Source organism: Saprolegnia diclina, assembly GCF_000281045.1.
Source record: "Saprolegnia diclina VS20 unplaced genomic scaffold supercont1.4, whole genome shotgun sequence".
NCBI lineage: Eukaryota > Oomycota > Saprolegniomycetes > Saprolegniales > Saprolegniaceae > Saprolegnia > Saprolegnia diclina.
Window position 1 is genome coordinate 928716 of NW_008246071.1, and position 21235 is coordinate 949950.

General features: G+C 58.5%; 9 protein-coding genes across 10 annotated transcripts; 4 read left to right on the top strand and 5 right to left on the bottom strand.

The window, feature by feature from the left end:
• The first annotated feature begins 270 nt into the window (after positions 1-270).
• SDRG_02024 (hypothetical protein) lies at positions 271-2738 on the top strand. Its single transcript, XM_008607583.1, has one exon. It carries the CDS (start codon positions 292-294, stop codon positions 2659-2661), a length of 2370 nt encoding a protein of 789 aa, XP_008605805.1. The 5' UTR covers positions 271-291; the 3' UTR covers positions 2662-2738.
• Positions 2739-3338: 600 nt separating this feature from the next.
• Positions 3339-4718, top strand: SDRG_02025 (hypothetical protein). The gene has a single exon (XM_008607584.1). The coding sequence runs from the start codon at positions 3405-3407 to the stop codon at positions 4635-4637; it is 1233 nt and encodes a 410-aa protein (XP_008605806.1). The 5' UTR covers positions 3339-3404; the 3' UTR covers positions 4638-4718.
• SDRG_02026 (hypothetical protein) lies at positions 4706-5395 on the bottom strand (the record flags this gene model as incomplete). The annotated part of the gene is made up of 2 exons (XM_008607585.1): positions 4706-4883; positions 5037-5395. The coding sequence occupies 2 exons, from the start codon at positions 5393-5395 to the stop codon at positions 4718-4720; spliced, it is 525 nt and encodes a 174-aa protein (XP_008605807.1). The 3' UTR covers positions 4706-4717.
• Positions 5396-7294: 1899 nt separating this feature from the next.
• On the bottom strand, positions 7295-9086 carry SDRG_02027 (hypothetical protein). The gene is made up of 8 exons (XM_008607586.1): positions 9053-9086; positions 8925-9005; positions 8712-8867; positions 8309-8666; positions 8118-8257; positions 7858-8073; positions 7588-7809; positions 7295-7532 (listed from the first exon to the last, which is right to left on the bottom strand). The coding sequence occupies exons 2-8, from the start codon at positions 9003-9005 to the stop codon at positions 7407-7409; spliced, it is 1299 nt and encodes a 432-aa protein (XP_008605808.1). The 5' UTR covers positions 9053-9086; the 3' UTR covers positions 7295-7406.
• A 674-nt stretch (positions 9087-9760) lies between these two features.
• On the bottom strand, positions 9761-11550 carry SDRG_02028. 2 transcript variants are annotated; one of them, XM_008607587.1, is made up of 8 exons: positions 11225-11550; positions 11013-11168; positions 10696-10943; positions 10534-10643; positions 10353-10492; positions 10245-10307; positions 10022-10177; positions 9761-9959 (listed from the first exon to the last, which is right to left on the bottom strand). In XM_008607587.1, the coding sequence occupies exons 1-8, from the start codon at positions 11288-11290 to the stop codon at positions 9828-9830; spliced, it is 1071 nt and encodes a 356-aa protein (XP_008605809.1). In that variant the 5' UTR covers positions 11291-11550; the 3' UTR covers positions 9761-9827. The 2 variants fall into 2 exon arrangements, with proteins under 2 accessions (XP_008605809.1, XP_008605810.1); XM_008607588.1 differs by having other exon boundaries at positions 10245-10492.
• A 47-nt stretch (positions 11551-11597) lies between these two features.
• SDRG_02029 (hypothetical protein) lies at positions 11598-15066 on the top strand (the record flags this gene model as incomplete). Its single annotated transcript, XM_008607589.1, has 10 exons — positions 11598-11773; positions 11821-11988; positions 12033-12252; positions 12305-12724; positions 12769-13038; positions 13095-13453; positions 13506-13950; positions 14000-14635; positions 14690-14773; positions 14824-15066. The coding sequence occupies 10 exons, from the start codon at positions 11598-11600 to the stop codon at positions 15064-15066; spliced, it is 3021 nt and encodes a 1006-aa protein (XP_008605811.1).
• On the bottom strand, positions 15053-16968 carry SDRG_02030 (hypothetical protein; the record flags this gene model as incomplete). Its single annotated transcript, XM_008607590.1, has 7 exons — positions 15053-15349; positions 15402-15544; positions 15589-15689; positions 15734-15872; positions 15922-16051; positions 16097-16755; positions 16806-16968. The coding sequence occupies 7 exons, from the start codon at positions 16966-16968 to the stop codon at positions 15053-15055; spliced, it is 1632 nt and encodes a 543-aa protein (XP_008605812.1).
• Positions 16969-17015: 47 nt separating this feature from the next.
• SDRG_02031 (hypothetical protein) lies at positions 17016-17674 on the top strand. Its single transcript, XM_008607591.1, has 3 exons — positions 17016-17130; positions 17179-17390; positions 17437-17674. The coding sequence occupies exons 1-3, from the start codon at positions 17035-17037 to the stop codon at positions 17558-17560; spliced, it is 432 nt and encodes a 143-aa protein (XP_008605813.1). The 5' UTR covers positions 17016-17034; the 3' UTR covers positions 17561-17674.
• Positions 17567-19725, bottom strand: SDRG_02032 (hypothetical protein; the record flags this gene model as incomplete). The annotated part of the gene is made up of 8 exons (XM_008607592.1): positions 17567-17931; positions 17981-18059; positions 18108-18353; positions 18399-18704; positions 18750-18863; positions 18914-19016; positions 19069-19287; positions 19334-19725. The coding sequence occupies 8 exons, from the start codon at positions 19723-19725 to the stop codon at positions 17567-17569; spliced, it is 1824 nt and encodes a 607-aa protein (XP_008605814.1).
• Positions 19726-21235: the final 1510 nt, after the last annotated feature.

Below are 21235 nucleotides of genomic sequence, written 5' to 3' on the forward strand. Positions count from 1 at the left end.
CCGTTTTCACACACCTCTGTACGTCTGACGCGCGTTAACCTCTGGCCTTCCAAGCACAAGCGCAGCGTTGTCAATTGCTGACAGGCGAGGAAGACGACACTAAATGCACAGACGATCTCAATTCTCTGGCTCTACCGACCTGTTCGAGGCCGACTGCCTTGGCGCCAAAAATCACACAAACGTGTCCAGCGCGTGTGTTTTTCTATAACGCACGTTTTCCACGCGTCGACGCGGCTCGTTTCCCACGCCGGTTGGTCATTTCACATATATTTGCGGTCGACGAAGAGCAGCATGCGCGGCAAGGTCCTCCTCCGCGCGTCCGAGTACCAGTGGATCACGCGCGTGATGGCGCTGGAGGCCGACGCGCTCCTCTTCTTCGAGGACACGGCCAAGCCCAGCAAGGCGAAGCTCGAGTCCGTGGACCTCATCGGCGCCACGTGCGAGGTCGTCGTCGTCTCGTCCGAGCACCTGCACTGCTTCCGCGTGCTCGAGGTCGACGCCGAGACAAAGTCGACAAAGGAGTGGATCCTCGACGCGCGCTCGTCGCAAGAAAAGCAGAATTGGATCTCGTCGATCCAGACCACGATCTTGAGCGTGAAGAAGACGACCCGCGTCGAGGCCGCGGCCGTCGTCGCCCACGAGAATGACGCCGACATTGACGCCAACAGCGGCATTGACCGCAAGCGCATCGACGCCGCGCGACGCCTTGTGCACGACCTGCAGGCGCAGCGCGGTAGCCTTTTTCTCCGCGGGAAGGACGTCCTTGACATCCTCCAAAAGCACGTCGGGTGCAACTCTCGCACCGAAGCCCTCGTGCTCGGCAACACGCTCCTCAACGAAGGCTTTCTCAAGCACATGGTGTCGCAGTACACGTTGCTCGACGACGACTGCCTCTTTGAGACTGTCTCGCGCACGCAGTACAACCTCCACCGGCAATTCCACTACCAGCGCCAAGACGGGAGTGAACCCGCCGGCTCGGACGACGAAGACGAAGCCCAAGTCGGCCAGCAAAACCAAACGAACGGGTACTACTGCCCGGAGCTGCACAACCTCTTTGTGAGCATGCTCATCGAGATTGAGATCTTTTACGTCGTCGAGGACCCGCGCCCGGACGAGTCCTTGTCCATGTCGGCCGTCGACTTGGACCTGGACTTTTCGTCGTTTGACGCGTCCAAGGAGCTCACGCTAAAGGAGTGTTTTTACGGCAACGACGCGGTCACGTGCCTCATGAGCGTCGGCCTGCTCAACGAACAAGCAGCGCTCGTGCTCGGGAACCAGCTCCTCGCGCGCGGCTACTTTAGCCCCATGGACTCGGAGACGATTTCATTTGAGAATGCGCGGACGCGCTACGTGCTCTCGCCGGACGTCACGCGCTCGATTGCGCCGACGGCCGAAGAAACCATCATGGACCTCCAGTACCAAGAAGAGAAGTTCCGCTCCGACCTCAAGACCGCCATGGACGTGCGTCATCAGGGCATGCTCTGGCTCTGCGCGTCGATGGCCGCGCTTCTCCTCTTTGACAGCCTCCAAGAGATGAGCCTTGCGTACAAGGTCGCCTTTGTTGCGCTCTCGTGGCTCGGTAAGTATTTCCTCCACGACCCGCACGCGCAAGTGCCGACGATGCTCCCGACCATCGGACAGTACACCAAGCTCCCGCGGGCCAAGCGGGGCAGCTACGCGCCGCCCGTCGAGTCGATGGCACCGAGTTCCGAGGCCGATGCGCGGAAGCGCAGTGCGTCGGCGGCCGCCCTTCGCCATCGGTTCCCGAGCTCGGGCGACAAACATTCCACGCCCGAGACGCGCCAGCAGCACCAACAAGCGTTGGCGGCAACGGCGTCGACGGTGCTTGCGTCACTGAGCCCGGACGACCGCGACCGCCTCGCCACGTTCAAGTCGATGCTCGACTTTGACGAGGCCAGCGCGTTCCTCTTCACGGACGAGTACCTCTTTAGCGTCATGAACGTCAAGAACCGGACCATGAACTACGCGGCCGAGAAGCTCCAGCGCTGCATTGCGTGGCGCCAGGACTATGGCGCACCTTCGATTATGCTGCCCGACGTCCACATGCAGTTTGCCGGCTGCTCCATGTACTGGTACGGCTACGACTACATGAACCGTCCGATCTTTTGGGCGCGGCCGAAGCGGAAGGACTGGTCCAAGATGGATGCGGCCGTCGAGATCCGCGCACATGTATTTATGATCGAGCTCGGCGTCAAGCACATGATGCCACCGGGCTGCACGACCTTTACGTTTGTGACCGACTGCGCCAACGTCGGGTACCGCGAGGTCGACATCCGCCTCATGAAGGGCCTCATGGAGGTCTGCTCGGGCAACTACCCGGACCGCATCGGGTCCATTTGCATTGGGCCACTCACGACGCTTGTCAAGACGCTCACGCGTATGTTGGCGCCGCTTTTGCCCGCGCGACTCCGGGAAAAAGCCAAATTCATGAAGTCGCCGGGCAAAGAACTCGAAGAGTTTATGCCGCCCGAGTACATTCCCACGTTCATGGGCGGGAAGGCCACGCACATGCTCAACCCGCACGGCCACCACGATGTCTTCGACTTTGAGTACATGCTCTCGTCCCAGAAGGAGCGCATGAAAGCGCTTCCGACCAAGACGCCCGAGTCGGCTGTCGTCTCGCACGCGCAGCCTCTCTAGTCGTCGTACACGTATAAGTTAACACCGCGTTCAAATATTCTGCGTCGAGCGCTGAAGATGGCCAAACCGACAAAAAAGTATCTTGGCGCCACAAGGAGGAATGCATCTCACTCAACTACCTCGCTCCCAAGTAGCCACCTTGAACCCATCCTTCTCTTCAAGGACAACCACCAGCAGGACCGCATCTCTGGCGGAAGCCTGCAGATCGGCCAGGAAGGGTCGTCGTGTCTGTGTGAATCTTTTTGCTATTTCAAAGTCCAACGCCGACCGTCCACTGACCTACAGACCGACGTCTACTAAGTACATGCAGTCGATGTCGTCGATGTCGTCCTCACTCTGGGCTTCAATTCTGAAAGGGATTTAGTATCTCGACTACTGTGACTTTAGTTAGTTGGTTGCTGTGCTTTGCAGCTCCTGCCCTTATGTCGTGGCGGTGCCACGTCGCCACGTCTGTGTGCTTGCATCATCGCGGAGGTTGCATCATACAAAGGTCAAGTCGAATGGCCACACGAGGAAGGACCGGCATTCTGGCCCGCTATAGAATTCGAATTCCGCAGACGTATACTCGATGTTTGTATGAAATTGTATTAGGGGAAAGAATGGGGTGCCCAGACACGCTGCGCTTTCAACCAATCCGAGATGAGGATTTGATATCAGGCGATGCCATTGGTGCAAAAGCGGCGTGCCCAGATTCGGAGAGATTCAGGGTTTAACGTCACGGCCAGTGCAGTAAGCAAGTGACCATGGGTTCGAGCCACGTCAAGCCCCACGAGGGCATGCAATGGCTGGCCATGTCCTTCCTCGTCATCCTCTTCCTCGACAGCCTCGCCGAAGTCTCGTTCCTGCAGAAGGTCGTCCTCGTCGTGTGGTGCTTCCTCGGCAAAGTCTACCTCCACGACCTCCACGCGGTTGAAGTGCTCTCGTCGCCATCCCACTTTGCACCGAGCCTTCGCCGCGTGCACACGCCGTCGCGCCGAAGCAAATCCATGGACATCAAGCCGTCCAACCCGCAGGAGGCTGTGACGCCGTTGACGACGCCCGTCCCGTCGCCCAAGGTCCACCGACACGCGAGTGACTTGACGCTCGAAAAGCCCACGCTGCGCACGACGTCAATGGCCTCGAATGCATCCACTGTCTGCGATTCGGCGCCGCCGTCGCCAACGTCCAGCACGACCTCGACAGACGAATCGACGAGCCCGGATGGCTTGTCGCCTGTGGAGGTCGAGCGCGTCCAGACGTTCCGCAAGATGCTGCAGTCGACCGAGGAGGCCAAGTTCCTCTTGAAGGACGACTATCTCCACAGTGTCCTTAGCGTCCCGAACCGGTCGATCGAGTATGCTGCCGAGAAGCTCAACCGCATTCTCAGCTGGCGCACCGAGTACCGCGCCGGTAGCATCACGTCGGACGAGGTCGCACCGCAGCTGCGCAGTGGCTCCATGTACTGGTTTGGCTACGACTTGAAGCGCCGGCCGATTCTTTGGCTCCGACCGAAAAAGAAGGACTGGAGCACGATGGACAAGGACCTCGAGGTGCGCACGCACGTCTTTATGCTCGAGCTCGGCATCCGCGAGCTCATGCCGCCAGGTGTCTCGACCTTTACCCTGGTCACGGACTGCGCCAACGTCGGGTACCGCGAGGTCGACATGCGCCTTACGAAGGCCATGATTGAGGTGTGCCAAGGCAACTACCCGGACCGCATCGACAACATTTGCGTCGGGCCGCTCACGCTGCTTGTCAAGACGCTCACCAAGATCATTTCGCCGCTGTTGCCGACGCGGCTCCGGGAAAAGGCGCATTTTATGGACACGCCGAGAGTCGATCTGCTCAAGGTCATGCCGCCGTCTGTGATCCCCACGTTCCTCGGCGGCTCGGCCGAGCACACGCTTCATCCCTCGGGCGACGGCTACGACTTTCACTACATGCTCGCCGCCCAGCGCCAGCGACTCGAGGCGCTGCTGATAGACCCGGTGGCGTAGCGCTCGCCCCTATTTTATAACTCTTCAACTTTAGCAAATCAAGAATATATTTGAATAATTTTGAATATTTTGTGACATCGCTACGTGGGATCGAGAGGCGCGTAGGCGGGACGAAGTGCACTCATGGCGGCAGCAGCGATCGCGAGCGGATCCGGACGCCGCGCGTAGAGCGCGTCGACTTGGCTCGCCCACGCCTGGTCCTGGAGCCGGCTCGTGTGGTACGCTGTGTACGTAAAGAGCGATCGCCTAGTGCGATGGTGCGGTGGTGACGTGGCAGTCTCATGGGCCATCACGGCCAAGAGCGTTTGAATCTTGAGCCTGTCCACGAGCACTCGCGGTATACTAGTGCGTTGTTCAACTGGGTTTTTCGACGTTGATGGTGGTGATGGTGGATGGTACGGTCGGCCAAGCCGGGCGAGTAGGGCAGCGGGCACGGGGACCTGCAAGCGCGTGTCGACCGGCGTTGCGTGAAGGCGACGAAGCTTGGCAACGACAAAGGTATTGAGCGCTGGCAGCGTTGGCGGCGCGCGTGTACGGCACGACGGTTGAAGCTCCTCGTCGTGCAGCAATGGGACAACGACATTGACGCCAAGCGGGTTGTCCAGTGACGCTGTGGGAACCTCGTCGAGCTCAAAGTCGTCGTCCGAATAGCCATCGCCCGCATGAGCATCGATGGGCCCATCGTTGATGTTAAGGTCCTGCTCGTCGTCCTCGAAGGCGTCCTCAGCGTACGCGTCCCCTGAAGATCCGCTGCTCATGCCAACGCGTTGCAGAAGCTGCGATCTTTTCCAAGTCGACGGGCTGCATCTCCGGTGCTCGGTGAGGCTGCACGCACGGCCATCCAGAGTCTCGATGGAAGTGAAGAATGACGCGTCTGTGGTGGAGTGCTCCCGAGGTGGGCAAGGTTTGCGCCGTGTTAGAACGCGATGGGTTCGTGTCGATATGAGCGAAGAGGCGTGCGGCCTAGCTGCCAATGTGTATATCCAAAGCTTTGTCCGTCAGCGTCTCACCTCGGTCTTGACCGCATTGAAAGCATCAGGCGTACTGCGCCCGTCCGCTCTAGGTCTGATGGAGCGTACATACACATAGAAGAAGTGAACTGACCGCGGCGGCACGAGTTTCACTGTCCACAGTCGACAGGGCGCTCGCTTGCGACCTCCTTGCCGTATTCCCAACAGTTGTACGGTGGCGTGCTGAAGCAGCGGATTGAAAACACAGTTGGGGTCGAAGATCGCTGCAAAAACTACTGCATTTGCAACAGTTGTACGTCCAGACAGCACAATCATCAACGTGTTGATTGCCAATGAAAATGAAACTGTCGGTCCGCGCGTGGTCGACGGCGCCGGGTTTGCGACAGCGCTTCCGCTCCAAAGCTCGCAGCACGTTTTGGCTCGCTCTTTTGAAGCTACTCGCGCCGTACAATGTGACGGTCGTCCAGCTCATCGCCCACATTGGCTTGACCTCTCTTTCTCGAGCCATCTGAAATGGATGCGTTTCATTGGCCCGATTTCAAAACCTTTATAGCCTATCACACGATGCCCGTCGCGATCTTGGCTTGTTGACACCGGCGCCCAGGTCTCCGATCACAACATGGACATTCCAAATGAAATCGCTCATACTTTGGAGGGGTGTAGAGACGACTCTGGAGAGCCCATAAAACCAAGTCGCGTCGCCGTTCGATGCCTACAACGCGAGAAATTCGCGTTTAATGATTCCCAGACATGAGATCTCTCGGTTTCCATATATTATGCCGCCTTCTTCGACGCCCCGATAGATCACATGACGGCAGGTCACATGACGGCAGGTCGCTTGTTTCCGTTCCATTGTTGCGACGGCTGGTCCTATGATGACCCGGCTCCAGCGATGACCGTCTTAGACTTTTCGATGTATTTTCTAGGCGCCAAGTACTCTCGACGCGACGCAGGACTTTGCCTCGCTACCTCAGCTCCTGGCATCGTACCTCGCATCGAGTGCCATGGATCCCGTCATAGTCGCGCTTGGTCTTGCTACGATCATCGTATTTAGTCGCTATGTTGTCCTGCAAAGATTTGACCGACCGTCACGGGCCTCACCCGCGGCCACAAGCGTCGTAGGGCGACGACAGAAGAGCCAGACGAGCCCCCGCGCCGCCGCCTGCGCAGCCACGGACCGGCGAGCGAATGAAGAAGAAGGAGATTGCTAGTCTCTACGTATGCGAAGTCTTTGTGTAATTATGAAGATAACGCGAAACACGTTCATATATATATGTTGTCCTGCACCTCGCGCGTTTCGTCGCTACCGCTCTCTTCCTCGGCATCTTGATACATTGACACGCTACTCTAGTACAGACCTTATTCATTTCGCAAGCGATCGAACATATTTGAGGGATCGTCGCGGCCGCAGCCGTCGAGGACGATATCACCGTGTGGGGCGCGTTCGACATTGAAGCTGGCAGTATGCGTTTTGCTCGTTTTGTTACTAAGTAAATACAGCGTGTTTGACGGTGGTGTGAGGTAGGCTTTGGTGCGAGCTATCCCAATTCCCTTTGTTCTAGGAGCAAGGTACCAGGCCCACAGACCCTATATCTACCGTACTTCAATGGAGCAGGGTGCCTTGATGTGTGTCCTACTAAGAACAACATCCGTTGTTGGCTGCAGTGTTCGTGATGGCCATCGTACGAGGTCGATAAGGTTCCCCTTCATTTTGCTTTTACTGTTGTACATGGGGTCCATATTTGGAAGGTTATGCAGGTGGTGATTCCTAATATCATCTCTACTCGCCTCGATGCCTCTAAGCATGGTGCACCGTGCTCGCAGCCGCCGATTCCGAGAGTGGTCGTGTCTGCATCGTCACCATCTCTCGGTCCAGCGCCTCGTCGCTCACAGCCTGAAAGTCCGTGTTGGATCGACCCGACATCTACAAGCAGCGTGTAAATGTGAGTCTGTCGTCGACAGGACATCGGTCTTCGCACCAGTACGCTCTGTGTGGCGTAAAAGGAGCCGCCAATCGACGACGAGCGCTCGAGGAGCTGCGCGGGGTTGGACACGGGGCAAAACTCGGGCTCCATCACAACACGGAAGCTGCTCGAGTTGCGGCGCACCATGTTGGAGCCAGGCATGTTGGGCTGGAGCTCGGCGTGGCAGATGCTGTCGGCCGACGACGGCGGCGCCGGTGGCACGGGCGGTGCACCCGCCTAGTGTACGATCAATACAAATCGACGGGCTCTCATATGAAATCGTACGTCGTGCTGCATCTCGCGCGACGATAGGACCCACACGCCGTAGATCGTGATGAAGACGCCGAGCGGGAAGCAAATGTACTGCGTGACCGTGTAGTCCTTGAACTCTTGAAAGTAAATCGCGCCGCCGAGCACCGAGAACGTGATGAAGAAGCATTGGAACACCGGCACAATGTAAAGCGCGTCAAAGTACTTGAGGCCCAGCGAAAGCAAGTGCGTCTACGTTCACAGTTCGACATGTCAACCTGGAGGTTGACGCGTACCTGCATCGAGATGGTCAAGACGAGGCCGACGAGAATGACGTAGGTCAGACCCTTGTTGAACTGGTTGTCACCGGACGCCGACTGCTTGATGAGCTCACCGGTCGACTTGGCAAACATGACCGACTGCGCGCCAAAGACACCTACGAGCCACGTGGCATCAAATATGGTCGTTCGAGACCAGATTGTTGTACCAGCGAGGCCGGCGTACGCGAGCGGGTGCGTCTTGAGCACAGACTTGTACTCGGTCGAGAGAGCGCCCTTCTTTTTCAGAATGCGCTCGGCGTTCATGAGCATCGAGTAGAGGAAGAAGAGCACGCCAATGATGAAGACGAGGTAGATGAGCATGTCCCAGCGGTAGTACAAGCGCAGGAGCTCGTGCAGCGTGTAGTTGGTGTTCTCGTGTGAGCCAAAGATGGTGACCATGACGGCGCCAACGACGATCCACACCGTGCCCCAGAGGTCGTTGCGCGTCAGCTTTTCCTTGAGCCAGAAATGCGCAAAGACGATGTTGCAGACAAGCGTAAAGGCGCCGACTGGCATGATGATACTCTACATATACGCGTCTGTGAGCGGCGCATGGGCGGTCGTCGCTACCTGCGCCGCAAACGTGAGCGCGGCAAAGTCTGCGATGGACCCGACACCGACGCCAAAGAAGCCGAGCCACCACCGCCACTGCGTGTTGTACGGCTTGCGCTCGTGGTCGGGCAGGTGGGCCTGCATGATGAACGAGTACTTCTGGATGTTGAGCCCCTACACAGTCGCGGAAGAGAGTCAGGAACGCGCTCGCTCTCGCCGATCGGAACGCACGAGGTTCGAGATCGTCGACCCGATCAAGCAGATGCCAATGCCAATGAAGAGGTTGGACGTGTTGGTCTCATGGTCGGGCATCTAGCAGCGTCGTGGTGAGCGTCGGCGTCGTCGTCGGTCGCGGGTACCTGCGCAGCCAAGATGCAGTTTTTTATTCTGTCGCAATAAGCCCACTGGAAGCCCAACCGAAGCCGGACCTCTATTTAATTCCTCGCTCTATTTAAAAACTATCTTTTTAAAATGCATACAATAGACAAGCTATTCTAAAAACAGGACCGTGGGATTGGCATCCCACTCGATATTTTAATATGCTTTCGCCATCATACTCGGATGAGCCAATCAAATCGCGCGGTACCGCCTCTCTTATTGCACGAGGTGCATTTTTATCGATTTTTTAAAATTCCGAGCCGGCCACCACCGTATTATTTTAAATTGAGCTATAATTGCTAGAGTGTTCCTTGCCTCTGCGCCAAGGTCTCATCTCTTGCACTATGTATAGCGTCCAGTGCACTAAATTCGCACCCGCCGTAACAGCGCGTAATGCATGGCGGTTGATCACTCCACGCGCGACGATGCGTCATCAGGAAGACGACGTCGAGAGGCTCTAGTATCATGAGGTTGGTGGCCGTGTTGATGATGGCTTGCGCGGTGGCTGGTACATGCTTTGTCCGACTGCATCATCATCTTGCGCGGAATGGCGATCCGTGACATTGCACTTTTGTTTTGTACGGGACCGAGGTTCAAGGATGGTGGATCGCGCGACATGCCATGAACAGCATCATCATCGCAAGCCTGCGACGACAAGACATATCGCACAAACCGAGCGAAATCGAAACGGCGACTCAAGTCAAGATCGCGATCTGTTGACGAGTATCTAGGCGTCGACACGCGTTTCAACTGCTCCTAGTACGGAGAGCCTGTCGAGAGAGGGACAGAGCAAGGTGGCACCGCGATGGCGACGTAAGCTCTCGGTGTCGTGGCGAGTGCAAACTCTTGGCTCTCGGTGCCCGGCGACGCCATGCCATCCAGTGTCGTCTACGTGCCGTTTGGATGAAATCGCCTCGAGAGTATATCATATTGGCGCCAAGTGTACATACCTCGCTCAGTCGCATCTCACGTCGCGAGAGGAGAATGACGCCGACGACGGTGATGGCGACGCCGAGCGGGAAGCAGATCCACTGGTAGAGTGTAAAGGCTTGGAATTCGTTAAAGTACACGGCGCCACCGAGGACCGAGAACGAAATGAAAAAGCACTACCCCACAACATGCTCGTTGTTAGTACACTGTACCTTTGTCGTCGAGCAAGGCGGTACAACGTACGGTGAAGACGGGCACCATGTAGAGCGCGTCAAAGTTCTTGAGCCCCAGTGCCAACATGTGCGTCTACAAGAATCTCAGCGCAGAAGACAGCACGTACGAGCAACGTACCTGAACGCTAATCGTAAGGACCAAGCCCGCGAGGATCACATACGTGAGGACGCGATTGAACTGGTTGCGGCCTTGGAGCGAGAGCTGAATGAGCTCGCCCGAGCTTTTCGCAAACATGACCGACTGCGCGCCGACAATGCCTAATGCCACATGCGAACGCAAGTCGAGGTGGCAAAAGTACCTGCAAAGCCAGCGTACGAGAGCGGGTGGAGCTTCTCGAGCGCGCGATACTCGGGCGACGCCTTCCCGCACTTGCGCAGCACTTGCTCGCTGCGCATTCGCACCACGTGGCTACAGAATATCAATATATCAGAGCCGTGTCAAGTCGGTGCACCGCAAATACAAAAAGGCGACGAGGCCGAGGATCGCAATGGCGTACACGACCATGCTTCCGCGCGTGGAGAGCGCAATAAGCTCATCGAGCGAATATTTGGGGCTCTCGTGCGACCCAAAAATGGTGACCGCCGTCGCACCGAGTACGATGAGCCCTGTCCCGGCGAGATCGGTGCTGCCGAGCGGCTCCTTGAGCCAGTAGTGCGCAAAGCCGAGGTTGGCCACGAGCGTAAAGGCTCCAATGGGCGTGATCACGCTCTACGGCGTGAGCACCAACACTCAGATCTCAACTGCTCACGTCATAACCGTACAAGTGTAGGTATGTACCTGCGCTGCAAACGTTAGCGCGGCAAAGTCAGCGATGGACCCGAGCCCGACGCACGCAAAGCCGAGCCACCAGCGCCACTGCGTGTTGTACGGTCGCCGCTGCGTCTCGGGAAGGCGCTCCTGGTGCAAAAACGAATATTTTTGAATGTTTAGCCCCTACATGTAGCGTAGAGAGATGAGAGGGACATGCAATGGCTGCAATCTCATCGTACGAGGTTGGAGACGGTGGTCCCGACGAGGCACATGCCAATGCCAAGGCCCAAGTTGGTCGAGCTCATCGCGCCAGATTCGAAAACTGCAAACTGCACCGAGAAGCACTGCCAGAGTTATGGTCAGATTCGATCGACCAGCTGCACTGAGATGCCAAAGAAACTTCAACAACGCGACCGGGGGCGCATGAGAAGCGTCACCACTCGTTCATCGCTTGTCGATATCCGTCGCCATGACTGCCGCCATGTTCTGCATACTAGTATCAACCATCGCCTCGACGTGTCGTCCAGAGAACCTCGTCCCAGTTGGTCGCGCTAGTTAGTCGAACATCAAGATAGTCACAAACGCAGAGCTCTATATTTAGGTTTGGGTGCCATGGCCGAGGACCGGGATGGCGGTGGCATGCAGCACTGCGGGTGTCAGATCGGGCGCCCGTGTAGCTGCGGGATGCGCCTGCTCCTGGCGCGCGAAGCGAAAGTCGAGCTCAGCGAGGAGTACGACGAGATGGAGCTCGCGCCGGGCGTCGTCATGCGCCTCAAGAAGGAATACGAGTATGACATCTATATCCATACCTCCCAGATCACGCCAACTCATATAGAAACGTGCCGGGCACGCGGCTCTATCGCCTCCTGCGCATGTATCGCCTCTCGCTTCTCGACGCGATCGCCGACATGACGGCCATCATCGACCTCGCCTCGACGCACAAGCGGCTCATCGTCGTCGACACGACCGAGCTCCTGACGCGCAAAGACACGGTTGTCGCCATGTACCCTACAGCTATTACCGCACGCGCTCATTTGAGGCGAGTAGCTCGAGCAATACGTCGATGACGGCCAAGCAAAAGCGCGATGGGATGCAAGTCGCGTCGCACATGCCGTCGCGGTACGCGGACCTCAACCTCGCGAGCCTACAAAAGCCGCCCGTGCCTCCGTTGGCAGCGCCCATCTCGATCCACACGCTCGAGCCGCACCTCAAGCGCCTCTTGGAGGTCGCGTCGGCGACGATCGCCAAGACGCGCCTCAACCTCGCGGTACATCTTTGCATGATGATGCCACGCCAAGACGACAGGCCATTATGCGTAGACGTGCAAAGCGTTTGTGCAGACGTACGCATCGACGCGCATTCAGTGCATAGTCCGCGGGCGGCTCTCGCGTCGCACCCATGTCTATGACATGACCACGTTTTGGGGCTGCGCCGAAATGGCCGCGGCCGTCTGTCTTCAGCTCCTCGTGCGGCGCCGCCAGGCGGTGGCGCGCGTCCATCGCGTTCGAAGCGCGTGGTGGGCACACCATCGCGGCGTCGCGATTCTGCATCTCCAGCGCATCGCCCGCGGCTACTTGGCGCGACAGCAGTACGCGCAGGCACTTGCCGACGTGCAAGCGGCACGCGTCGCCACCGCGGCCCTTCGATTGCAGTGCTGGTGGCGATCACTGACAGCCAAAGCGTTTGTCGCACAGCGTCGTCGGACCGTGTACGCCGAGTTCGACCACCGCCATCGCCACGTACACGCTCATTTCATGCACTCTAGCGTGACATGGGCGCGTAGGCAAGTGCGACGACGATCCAGCGGTACTACCGCGGCTACGATGGTCGGCGAGTGCTGCGGCGGCTGCGTATCGAGGCGTCGCTGTGCGAGCCCGTGCGTGCACTCGCGATGCAGTACATGGCGACCGGGGATCTCTGGGCGTTTCTTCGCGCGGTCGACAATGACTATCGGCGCTTCCTGCACGAAAAGCAAGACGAAGAAGAGAACGCGTCGACGTTTGTGCAAAAGTTTCTCCGCGAAAAGCACCTGCTGGAAGAACAAGCCATTCAAGTACGGCCCAAAGCTCAAAGCTCAAAGGAAGAGGCAAACGCATGTGATGGGCGTAGGCGTGGCACGTCTCGAGAGCCCTCGAGTCGCCGGTGCTGCAGCGCATCGAGCGCACGGCGTCAGCCTACACGACAAGCAAGTCACCGTCGCCCGAACGACCCAGCCACCCGTCGTCACCGCAACGGACATCGGCGTCCACGTTCGGCTCGCTCAGTCGGTCGCCATCGCCCGAGCGCCAAAGTTCGCCACCAAAGCCGGTGGCGCCCGCAGGTATCTTTTCGCCGGAAGCCTCGCCCGATGAAGTCGCTTTGGGTCGTCTCGCGCCCGAGTCCATCGATCTCCCAGACAAATACTCGCCCAAGCTCCTTCGGCTTGCGATGGCCGAAGGCTACTCGCTACCCGAAGTGATTGCGGGCTTGTACGTGCAATGGGAAGGAATGCATGATGCTGATGCGACTGCGACTCGATAGGCGCGGTCTCGAGGCGCAAGGACGGTCGATTCGAAGCATCAAACTGCTTCTTCGCGAACTTCGGCGACGAACACCGCTCATGCGCAACTCGTTCCGGTCCGAGCGCGTCGTGCGCGCGGCCGAGCCGGTGAAAGACCGCCCTGTGCTCACCATGTGGTCGTCCAAGCGCATTCCGCCATCGCCGACGGTGTCATCAACGCCGACGGAGACTGCCTCTCCGTTCGCCACAAAGACCGAGATCCAAACGTACATTTTGCACGCACTGCCAAGCGGCATCAAGGAGCCGATCGCGAAATTTCTCTTTGTCGCCGGTCTTCTCCTCTTTGTGCCGCCGACGATCGACGCGAGAGGCAACATTGCGTCCCAGCACGACCCGTGGACTGCATCGCGCGAGGCCAATGCGCACCTGAGCGCGTACTTGCGCATGCCCCCGGGACTTCTCAAGGTCCATGAGTTCATCATCATGGGTTAGATGCCATAGTTGAATGACGTAGGTGCGACGCGAGCAGCTCGTCACCAGTGCTCTGGACGGGACATTTGCGACTTTGAAAGCCCACGGGCTCGTTCACGCCTGCGATTTGGCACCCTACGACGTGGCGCATCTGGTCGACTGGGCGATCCCAGTAGCGCTGGCAGAAACTATCTTTTGGCTCTTGCAGACGCTCGTCGAGATGGCGCGCAATGGACGACCGACGACGTTGGTGCATCGGCTCCGCACCGAAACAAAGCGACCGACAACCCAGGACACGGAGGTCTTTGAAGGCGGCTTCTCGCCGCGGGCTGACACGCCGGCGATCGTATCTCGGGCGCGCCTCGAAGACGAGGTCGGGCTCTTTGCCGACATGAAGGCGCGTCTGGAAGCGCAAGTGCTCTCGCCCGTCGCCATGTCGCACTCGATCTACGAACTCCTCTTTCAAGCCGTGTTTGTGACGCTGCCGGTCCACGCCGACGACCTCGCGACGTACGGCAGCCATCACTTGGATGCGTTCGTGCACATGCTCGTGGCGCCCAAAATGGACGTCCACAGCACCCAGCGACTGCTCAAGAAGCGCTGTGAGCGCGCGTCGGCGGTCGCCCGCGACTACAGCAACGTGTTTCGGGACGCAGGGTGCCATACTGTGCGCGATATTGTACACAGATACACCTTCGCCGACGACAGGCACTTCACGTACTTGTACACGTAGGTCCACCGCCAGCTCAACACGTTCCAACTGCCACTCGGCCTCGACGAGCAAGTGCGCATTCTCGTCGGGCGGCTTGTGTTTGCCGTACACCTCCATCATCTCCATCACCTCGAATGAGAACCATGGGTGGGTAGAGTCCGACGCCGCAGCGCCGCAGTACACCCGACCTCGTGCCGCTGACGCGCCCCATGAGCAGCGCCAGCGTTGACGCACTCTCGCCCCCGTCGCGCGCCAAGTCCATACTGGAGCCTCTCGCGTCGCCGCTCGTGTCGCGAGGCAAGCGCATGCTACAAGCGATGGATCCAAGTGACATGGATGGCATTACCAACGTCTTGGACGACGATGTCCTGTGGGCGAGCGATCTCAAGGTCGGGTAGCGAGTGCGTCGAGCGCGGCCTCAAAGGCGCCTTCCATGAGCTGGAGCCGAAAGAGGTCGTAACGCGCGGGACCCGACGCCTCGGTTGGCAACGCGCCGGCCATCTCCATCGTCACAAACGGCGACGTGGCGTCCTCGTGTGACGCGCCGCAAAGATGCCCATGCGCATGCGGTGCTGGACCAAGCAGCAATTGCGCTTCAATGAGGTCCGTGAGACGTCGCCGCTGGCCCTTGACGTGCGTCGCCAGAGCCGTGTTCGAGTGCAAGCCAGAAACGTTGTCCACCTAGCGCAAGACGACAGCATGCGACTGGAAAAAACAGCCGTGACCCACATACCTTGTCACGAAGCAGTACAAAACGATAGAGACTGAGGGCGCTCGTATACACATCGCTCCGCTGGACAAACTCGGCATCGGGCAGCGGCGCAAGCAGCCGCGTCAACAACGCGACGAGGGACGGCAGCGTCTCCTCGACGTAATCTACGCTCGCCATGTAAGTCATGCTCTCTCAATCTTGGGTGTACGCAGCCAATGGCGGGCGACTTCGGCCCGGACGCGGTCGACGATGACGGCAGTGGCGTTTGGAAACGGACAGTGCTCAATGAGCGAACGGAGGACCAGAAACCTAGTTTTTGTCAGAAAATACAAGATACAAGACATGCACGCGACCGTGACGAGACCGTGATCGTCTCAATGACTTGCTGCCACGTTTGCAGCGTCCGTTGCCGATCCTTGGCGTCGGGCACCATGACCATTGTCGTCAACAAGGCTTGGAGCAGTGCCTGGTAGTGGTGGCGTCGCTGTTCATCTACAGCTCCAATAATCACACGACCGCGCTGCTACCCATCGTTGCGTACGCTCGGCGTAGGCGTCGAGGCCGACGATCTTGTCTGTCGACGTCTGGAACTGGTCCGGCGCAATGGCTTCCGACATGGCGGCTTTCGACGACAGCGTGGCAGCCACCATGTGTACGCCAATGACTTTGACCTACTCGATACCCGGTCAACCAAGAACCCTACATGCATAAAGTACGCTTGGATCGTCGTGCTGCATGAGCACTTGAGCATACGGCGAGATCGTGTCCAAGGCCGCCTTGGTGAGGGACGAGCACAGACTTGCCCAGGGCGCGTGTTCTCCGAGGCACGTCCAGGCCGCCAGCACGGCGACGCCCATATCTGCGCCAATCAGGTCTGGACCCAAGTACTTGATGTGGAATGCGTCGGGGATCGCGGCCCACAAGCGGGCTTCAAACACTCTGCGGATCTCGGCCGCGTCGTCGTCGCCATCGTCTTCCGAGTCTTCTTCGTCGTCCGATGGAGCATCCGCACCAGGCGCCACGAGTGCTCGCCACATCATCACGTACTGCCGCCATGGCTGCATGGCGAAGAGATGCACCAGAGGAATGACTTCGACGCATGCTTTCACGAGGTTCTCGATGGGTGATGACGGGCCGTTGTCGAGGTAATGCTTTGGCGCGCGTGCAAGGATGCTCAAGAGAGCGTAGATGACCTTCTTGTGATCCTGGACCTTGATAGATGCGTCCGGGGAAGACGCTAGGGTAGTCGCGATGCGAGCAAGGAACCCGACGACCAACGGGTCGAGCGCGATGTGCCCCGACGACTTGCGCATGAGCATGGCAATCGCATCGCCGAGGTAGATCCCTCGCTTCGTCGGTGGCAGACCTTCCAGCACTACGCGTCGTCATGAGCGTTCGCCCTCATCAGCATGATCAACCATGTACCTTGGCCGAGAGCATCGATCCATCGTCCGAGCTCGACGACGTTGGCAGTATCCTCCGCCCGTAGCATCTCGAGGACCTCCATGAAGACATGCTTGAGCCCTTCCTTCTCCATCTCGACCATGGAGCCGTGGCCGGCGCGGATCTGCTCGAGGAGCGTGTCCATCGTGGAGGCAAAAATTATCCGAATGACCGGATACGAGGCTAAACGCACGCCGTTTCCACTTGCAGGATGGAAACACTTGCCGCGGAGGAGACCGCGTGGTCCTGCTCGTCCCGCAGCGAGTGGATGGTGCTGCTACCGACGACGCCCATCTACGTCTACGACGTAGAAGCACCCCCATCAACTTCCATGCGGCTCATGGTGCCGGCGTAGATATGGCATGACCTCGTCCAGCGCAAGCCCCTGCGTCACTGGCGCCTCGTCGTCGATAAGTCCGCGTCCGAGGCGCCGGCGTACATTGTGCTCGGCGACATCCCGATCCAAGCCATGCACGACGGCAAGCGCAACCGCAACGCTGTCATGGACGATCCAGTCCGCATCGCAGTCATCTGCCACGACGACAATGCGCTCGTGGACCTCGAGCAGTACGTTGCGTTGTCTGCATATATGCCACTAAACCACAGGTCCTAGACTCTCGGCGCTGCGCTGCCGCCTCGCCGCCATGACGCCGGGCCTCGACGACGTCTTCTTGACCATCACAAACGCAACGTATAGCATCCATTACTATGCCCTGCAAGCGAGCTTGGGCGTCTAAGTGTATCTACAAGTTGGACTTGCCGACGTAAATGACGTTGCGCGAGAGACAGAGCTCGACCATTTCGAGGAGCGCGGCCTCGAGCGCGCGCTTGAACGCAGCCGCCGACGTCGTTGCCTCGTTGTTGTAGCACGTGATGCTAAAGTTGATGCGGTCGGGCTGGAGCGCGTAGCAGATGCCATAGCCGTCGTCGTACATGGCCGAGAAGCCGCCCCAGATCGGACTCGCGCCCGCGCCGCCGCTGATGTTGGACGTCGAGATGCGGTACCGCTTCGAGAGCTCGTATGCCTTGTCGGAAAAGAGCGACGGGCGCGGCGTGATGCCCGACATCTCCGACACGATTTGAAGGCCCATCAAATGGCGGTCCACACCTGCTCGCATGCTTCAGTCCCATCCTTCGGACACAGCAAGTCTCTCTACCTTGTCCGAGCAGACTGTTCTTGATGACTTCGCCGTGGCGCTGGATCGCGGTCTGGAGGGCGTCCCACTTTTCAGAGTTCTACATGCACGACATGAGTCTCTCGACACGTCGCAACTCGCAGCGTACGTCAGTGGACGTGCACATGGTCTTGCAAAACGCGAGCGACTCGTTCGTGAGCGACCGGACCGTCTCGGTGCGTCCGTGGTAGAAGAGGCGCGTGTGCGCCGTCTCGTACACGGCCGGAAGGAACTTGAACGTCTTGTAGTAGGCAAGCTGGATCGCTTGCTGCACGAAAAAGTCGGGTGAGAGCTTGTAGCGCTTCAGAAAGGCGTGGCCATAGTGCTGGAAGAGCATCGTCGAGATGTCGCTTGCCTACAGCGGACCAAATGACATTGTGTGAGAGTCGAGCCAATGTACCTGGATGAGCTTGCTCACGGCCGCGGACGCGCATTCGATCGCCGTCATCGCATTGTTGTCGATCTTCCAGTGCAAGCGGCGCGGCTTGTGCGTCGGCGGTGCAATCTTGGAGTGCTCGAGGAACTTGGTCTTGAAGTTTTCGTTGACATACTTGATGCAGTAGTCAAACACACGGACGACGACGAGCGCGTCCGCCCACGCGTGCTGCCCGTTGATGCCCGTGCGGCCGTTCTCGTGCACGACGAGGTTCACGGGCTTGTCGTACCAGCGGTTGCGGCCGTCGCCGAGGAGGCAGTTGCGCGCAATCTACACCATATTAGCGCAATGACACACGAGTAGTTGGATGCGTACGTCTTCGCTCGTGGCCGGCGACGATTCATCGAGCGCAATGACCAAGATGGCCTTCTCGATGATCTCAAACGACGCTTGGTTGCACGGATCGAGCTCCACCAAGTAGGTGCGAGCCTAGTCGAGGCGATGAAAACTCCTCTTCGTGGACGACGTCGCGTCCATACCTTGGCCCAGTTGGTGCGGTTCTCGGACGTCAACACGCTCACCGGCGGGTAGCGCTCGAGGTCAAAGAGACCCGTGGCTTCGGCGCGAATGGCTTCGAATTGGCTACAAAGCAATAGGGTTCAGCGGACTTGCATGCAAGAGAGCGTGTACGTACTTGACGAGCTCGGCCAGCGGCAGCGTATCGCCCTTGTCGTCCATGACGTCCATGGCCCAGATGCAGTTGTTGCGGAGGACCACAATGTGCTTCTGCGTGTGGTCGTACACGCGGATCTCGTCGCAGTCTTCGTCGGGAATCACGCACGAGTTGAAGAGGCGCGTGTACTGGTGCATGCACAACTTCTTGCCCATCATTTTTTCGGCCGGAATCTTCTCCCTAAGCGAGCATGAGCCTCCGCGTATAGCATCGTTAAAATACTTACGCGAGGATGTCCTTGCGGTACTTCATGAGTGCGACCGTGAAGATCGCGGCCGACTCGCACTGGCTCATATCGCGCGGGCCCCAGTTGCCGGGCAGCACACCGTACCAGTTGATGTTGATCGCGGACGGGTACCGCGGCTGCATGTAGGCAAACGTCTCCCACCACTCTTCGAGCCAATTCTTCTCCGAGGCCGCGCGCTCTTCCAGGAGCGCATGGAGGCTCGGGCCGACGCCATGGAGGAAGTCGTGGCACACGGCCTTCGTGTGCTCGAGCTCGGCGGGCGTGAGCAGCGGCTCGCAGCTCTTGACGTAGGCCTCGAGGGTCTGCTCGAGGGCGGGCAGCGGCAGTGGCGGCAGCGCGTCCTGGTGGCCGTACGTCGTCTCTGTGGTCATCTCTCGGTCGCTGTTTGCGTTCTGGCCCGGAACTTCAAGCTCAACGTCTTGGGTGGCCCGATATGCGACTTTGACTACGTATATACAAAATGCAAGAGAACATTAAACATTTGCATTTTATGAGGCAAAGATCGCTCCAAGTCGAAAGATTTCGAGGGTGACGTTTGTCGAGTCAACATCCAGGCGACCACACACTCGCGTTGGCCGCCACCCGCAATGACACCGACGTCATAGCATGGACCATGTACTAACTAGGATGCAGGCGGCGGGGTGCTTAGTAGGAAGTCGAGCGGACTCAAGTTGCCCGAGCATTGGCTCCATGGACTCAAAACGCCCGTGGTGTCGCGACGCTGTTTAAAACAAGCGGGGAAAGGCGTCAGTTTTCGACCTTGAAGTGACATGCCAGCGCTGTCGTGTCATCGGTGCATTGCGATCGTTTTGCCGCAAGGTTGCTTTCTTCTTCAAGCAGGGGCTGTGTGGAAGGATTTGAAATCGTGCACGATGTCTCGAGCAGCAAGGTGCTTGGCCATGCAGCGTCGTATGACTACATCGTAGTGGCTGGCCTGTCGTCGTGGTAGCGATGTCTGCGTATTTGTGCAGCCAATCTTGTTGGCGGACGAGCATCCAGGAAACGTAAACCACCGAGCCCCCGCTGTCGACGTGACATCTCGACGGTCCGTGACGCAATGGTTGGTTGCAGCAAAGCACGCACTTCACGAGTCCCGCCGCAGTACATTCGCCGCAGTCCAGGACGAGTCTGTGCTAGTGCAGTAGCATCGGATCGGGTACCAGTACGAGCCGTAAACTGGCAGTGCTTGCTCATGTTAAGCTCGGCTTGTGTGTGCGCGCCTGGTTGGATCCTGGCATGCTCAAGGACGTCTTCGTTCACCCGCTCCGTGTACCTACGTTGTTGATCAAGGAATGGCGCGAGGCCGTCGTTGCCATCAGTGTTGCAGTCAAGCCCGCTATCGTCGGCACCCACCGGGCGCAGCGGCTGCTTCATGCCGCTCATGTTGGTATGGTCGGATCGAATCTGGTTGCGACCGTCGAAGTCTGGAGTTTGAATATAGAACGATACGTTGCATGCGTCCGGGTGTGGCCTCGTCGTACCTCGACGATCTCGCTGCTCTTGGTCGCATCAACGTGCTCGTTCTTGGCGCGAAGCTCACATCGATCTACCCAACGACGTAGCTGGACGCGCTGGGACTGGTATCGAAGCGGCGTTGGAGCTTGCGAGCTTAAATTACCTGTCTGCTTGCAACGCCGGTACAGGGGCGTCGGACGCGCGGAATTCGAATGAAAACCTCCTTCGTGCTCGGCAGGCGTCACACCGTGTGCAGAAACATGCATGACATTCACAGCTACACCAACAACCCGCTCCGTAGCGTGTACTTGAAGCATCGATTCTACGACCACTACATGACTCGCTACACCCCGCTGACTCCAACGGCGGTAGCAGACCTCCCGTGGACGTTGTACCCTGTTGTCGTTGGTGTCATCTGGTGATAGA

Bases quoted from the DNA above. Each gene is read 5' to 3' on its own strand.
- SDRG_02027 (XM_008607586.1), bottom strand. From the start codon at position 9,005: ATGCCCGACCATGAGACCAACACGTCCAACCTCTTCATTGGCATTGGC. The intron at 8,667-8,711 runs GTAGCGACGACC...GCGTATATGTAG, and splicing joins CGCTCACGTTTGCGGCGCAG to AGTATCATCATGCCAGTCGG. The intron at 7,533-7,587 runs GTGCGAAGACCG...CGCTGCTTGTAG, and splicing joins ACGCCACACAGAGCGTACTG to ATGTCGGGTCGATCCAACAC.
- SDRG_02025 (XM_008607584.1), top strand. From the start codon at position 3,405: ATGGGTTCGAGCCACGTCAAGCCCCACGAGGGCATGCAATGGCTGGCC.
- SDRG_02028 (XM_008607587.1), bottom strand. From the start codon at position 11,290: ATGAGCTCGACCAACTTGGGCCTTGGCATTGGCATGTGCCTCGTCGGG. The intron at 10,944-11,012 runs GTACATACCTAC...CTCACGCCGTAG, and splicing joins CGCTAACGTTTGCAGCGCAG to AGCGTGATCACGCCCATTGG. The intron at 10,308-10,352 runs GTACGTTGCTCG...AGATTCTTGTAG, and splicing joins TCCTTACGATTAGCGTTCAG to ACGCACATGTTGGCACTGGG.
- SDRG_02024 (XM_008607583.1), top strand. From the start codon at position 292: ATGCGCGGCAAGGTCCTCCTCCGCGCGTCCGAGTACCAGTGGATCACG.
- SDRG_02031 (XM_008607591.1), top strand. From the start codon at position 17,035: ATGGAAACACTTGCCGCGGAGGAGACCGCGTGGTCCTGCTCGTCCCGC. The intron at 17,131-17,178 runs GTAGAAGCACCC...GTGCCGGCGTAG, and splicing joins CGCCCATCTACGTCTACGAC to ATATGGCATGACCTCGTCCA. The intron at 17,391-17,436 runs GTACGTTGCGTT...CACAGGTCCTAG, and splicing joins GCGCTCGTGGACCTCGAGCA to ACTCTCGGCGCTGCGCTGCC.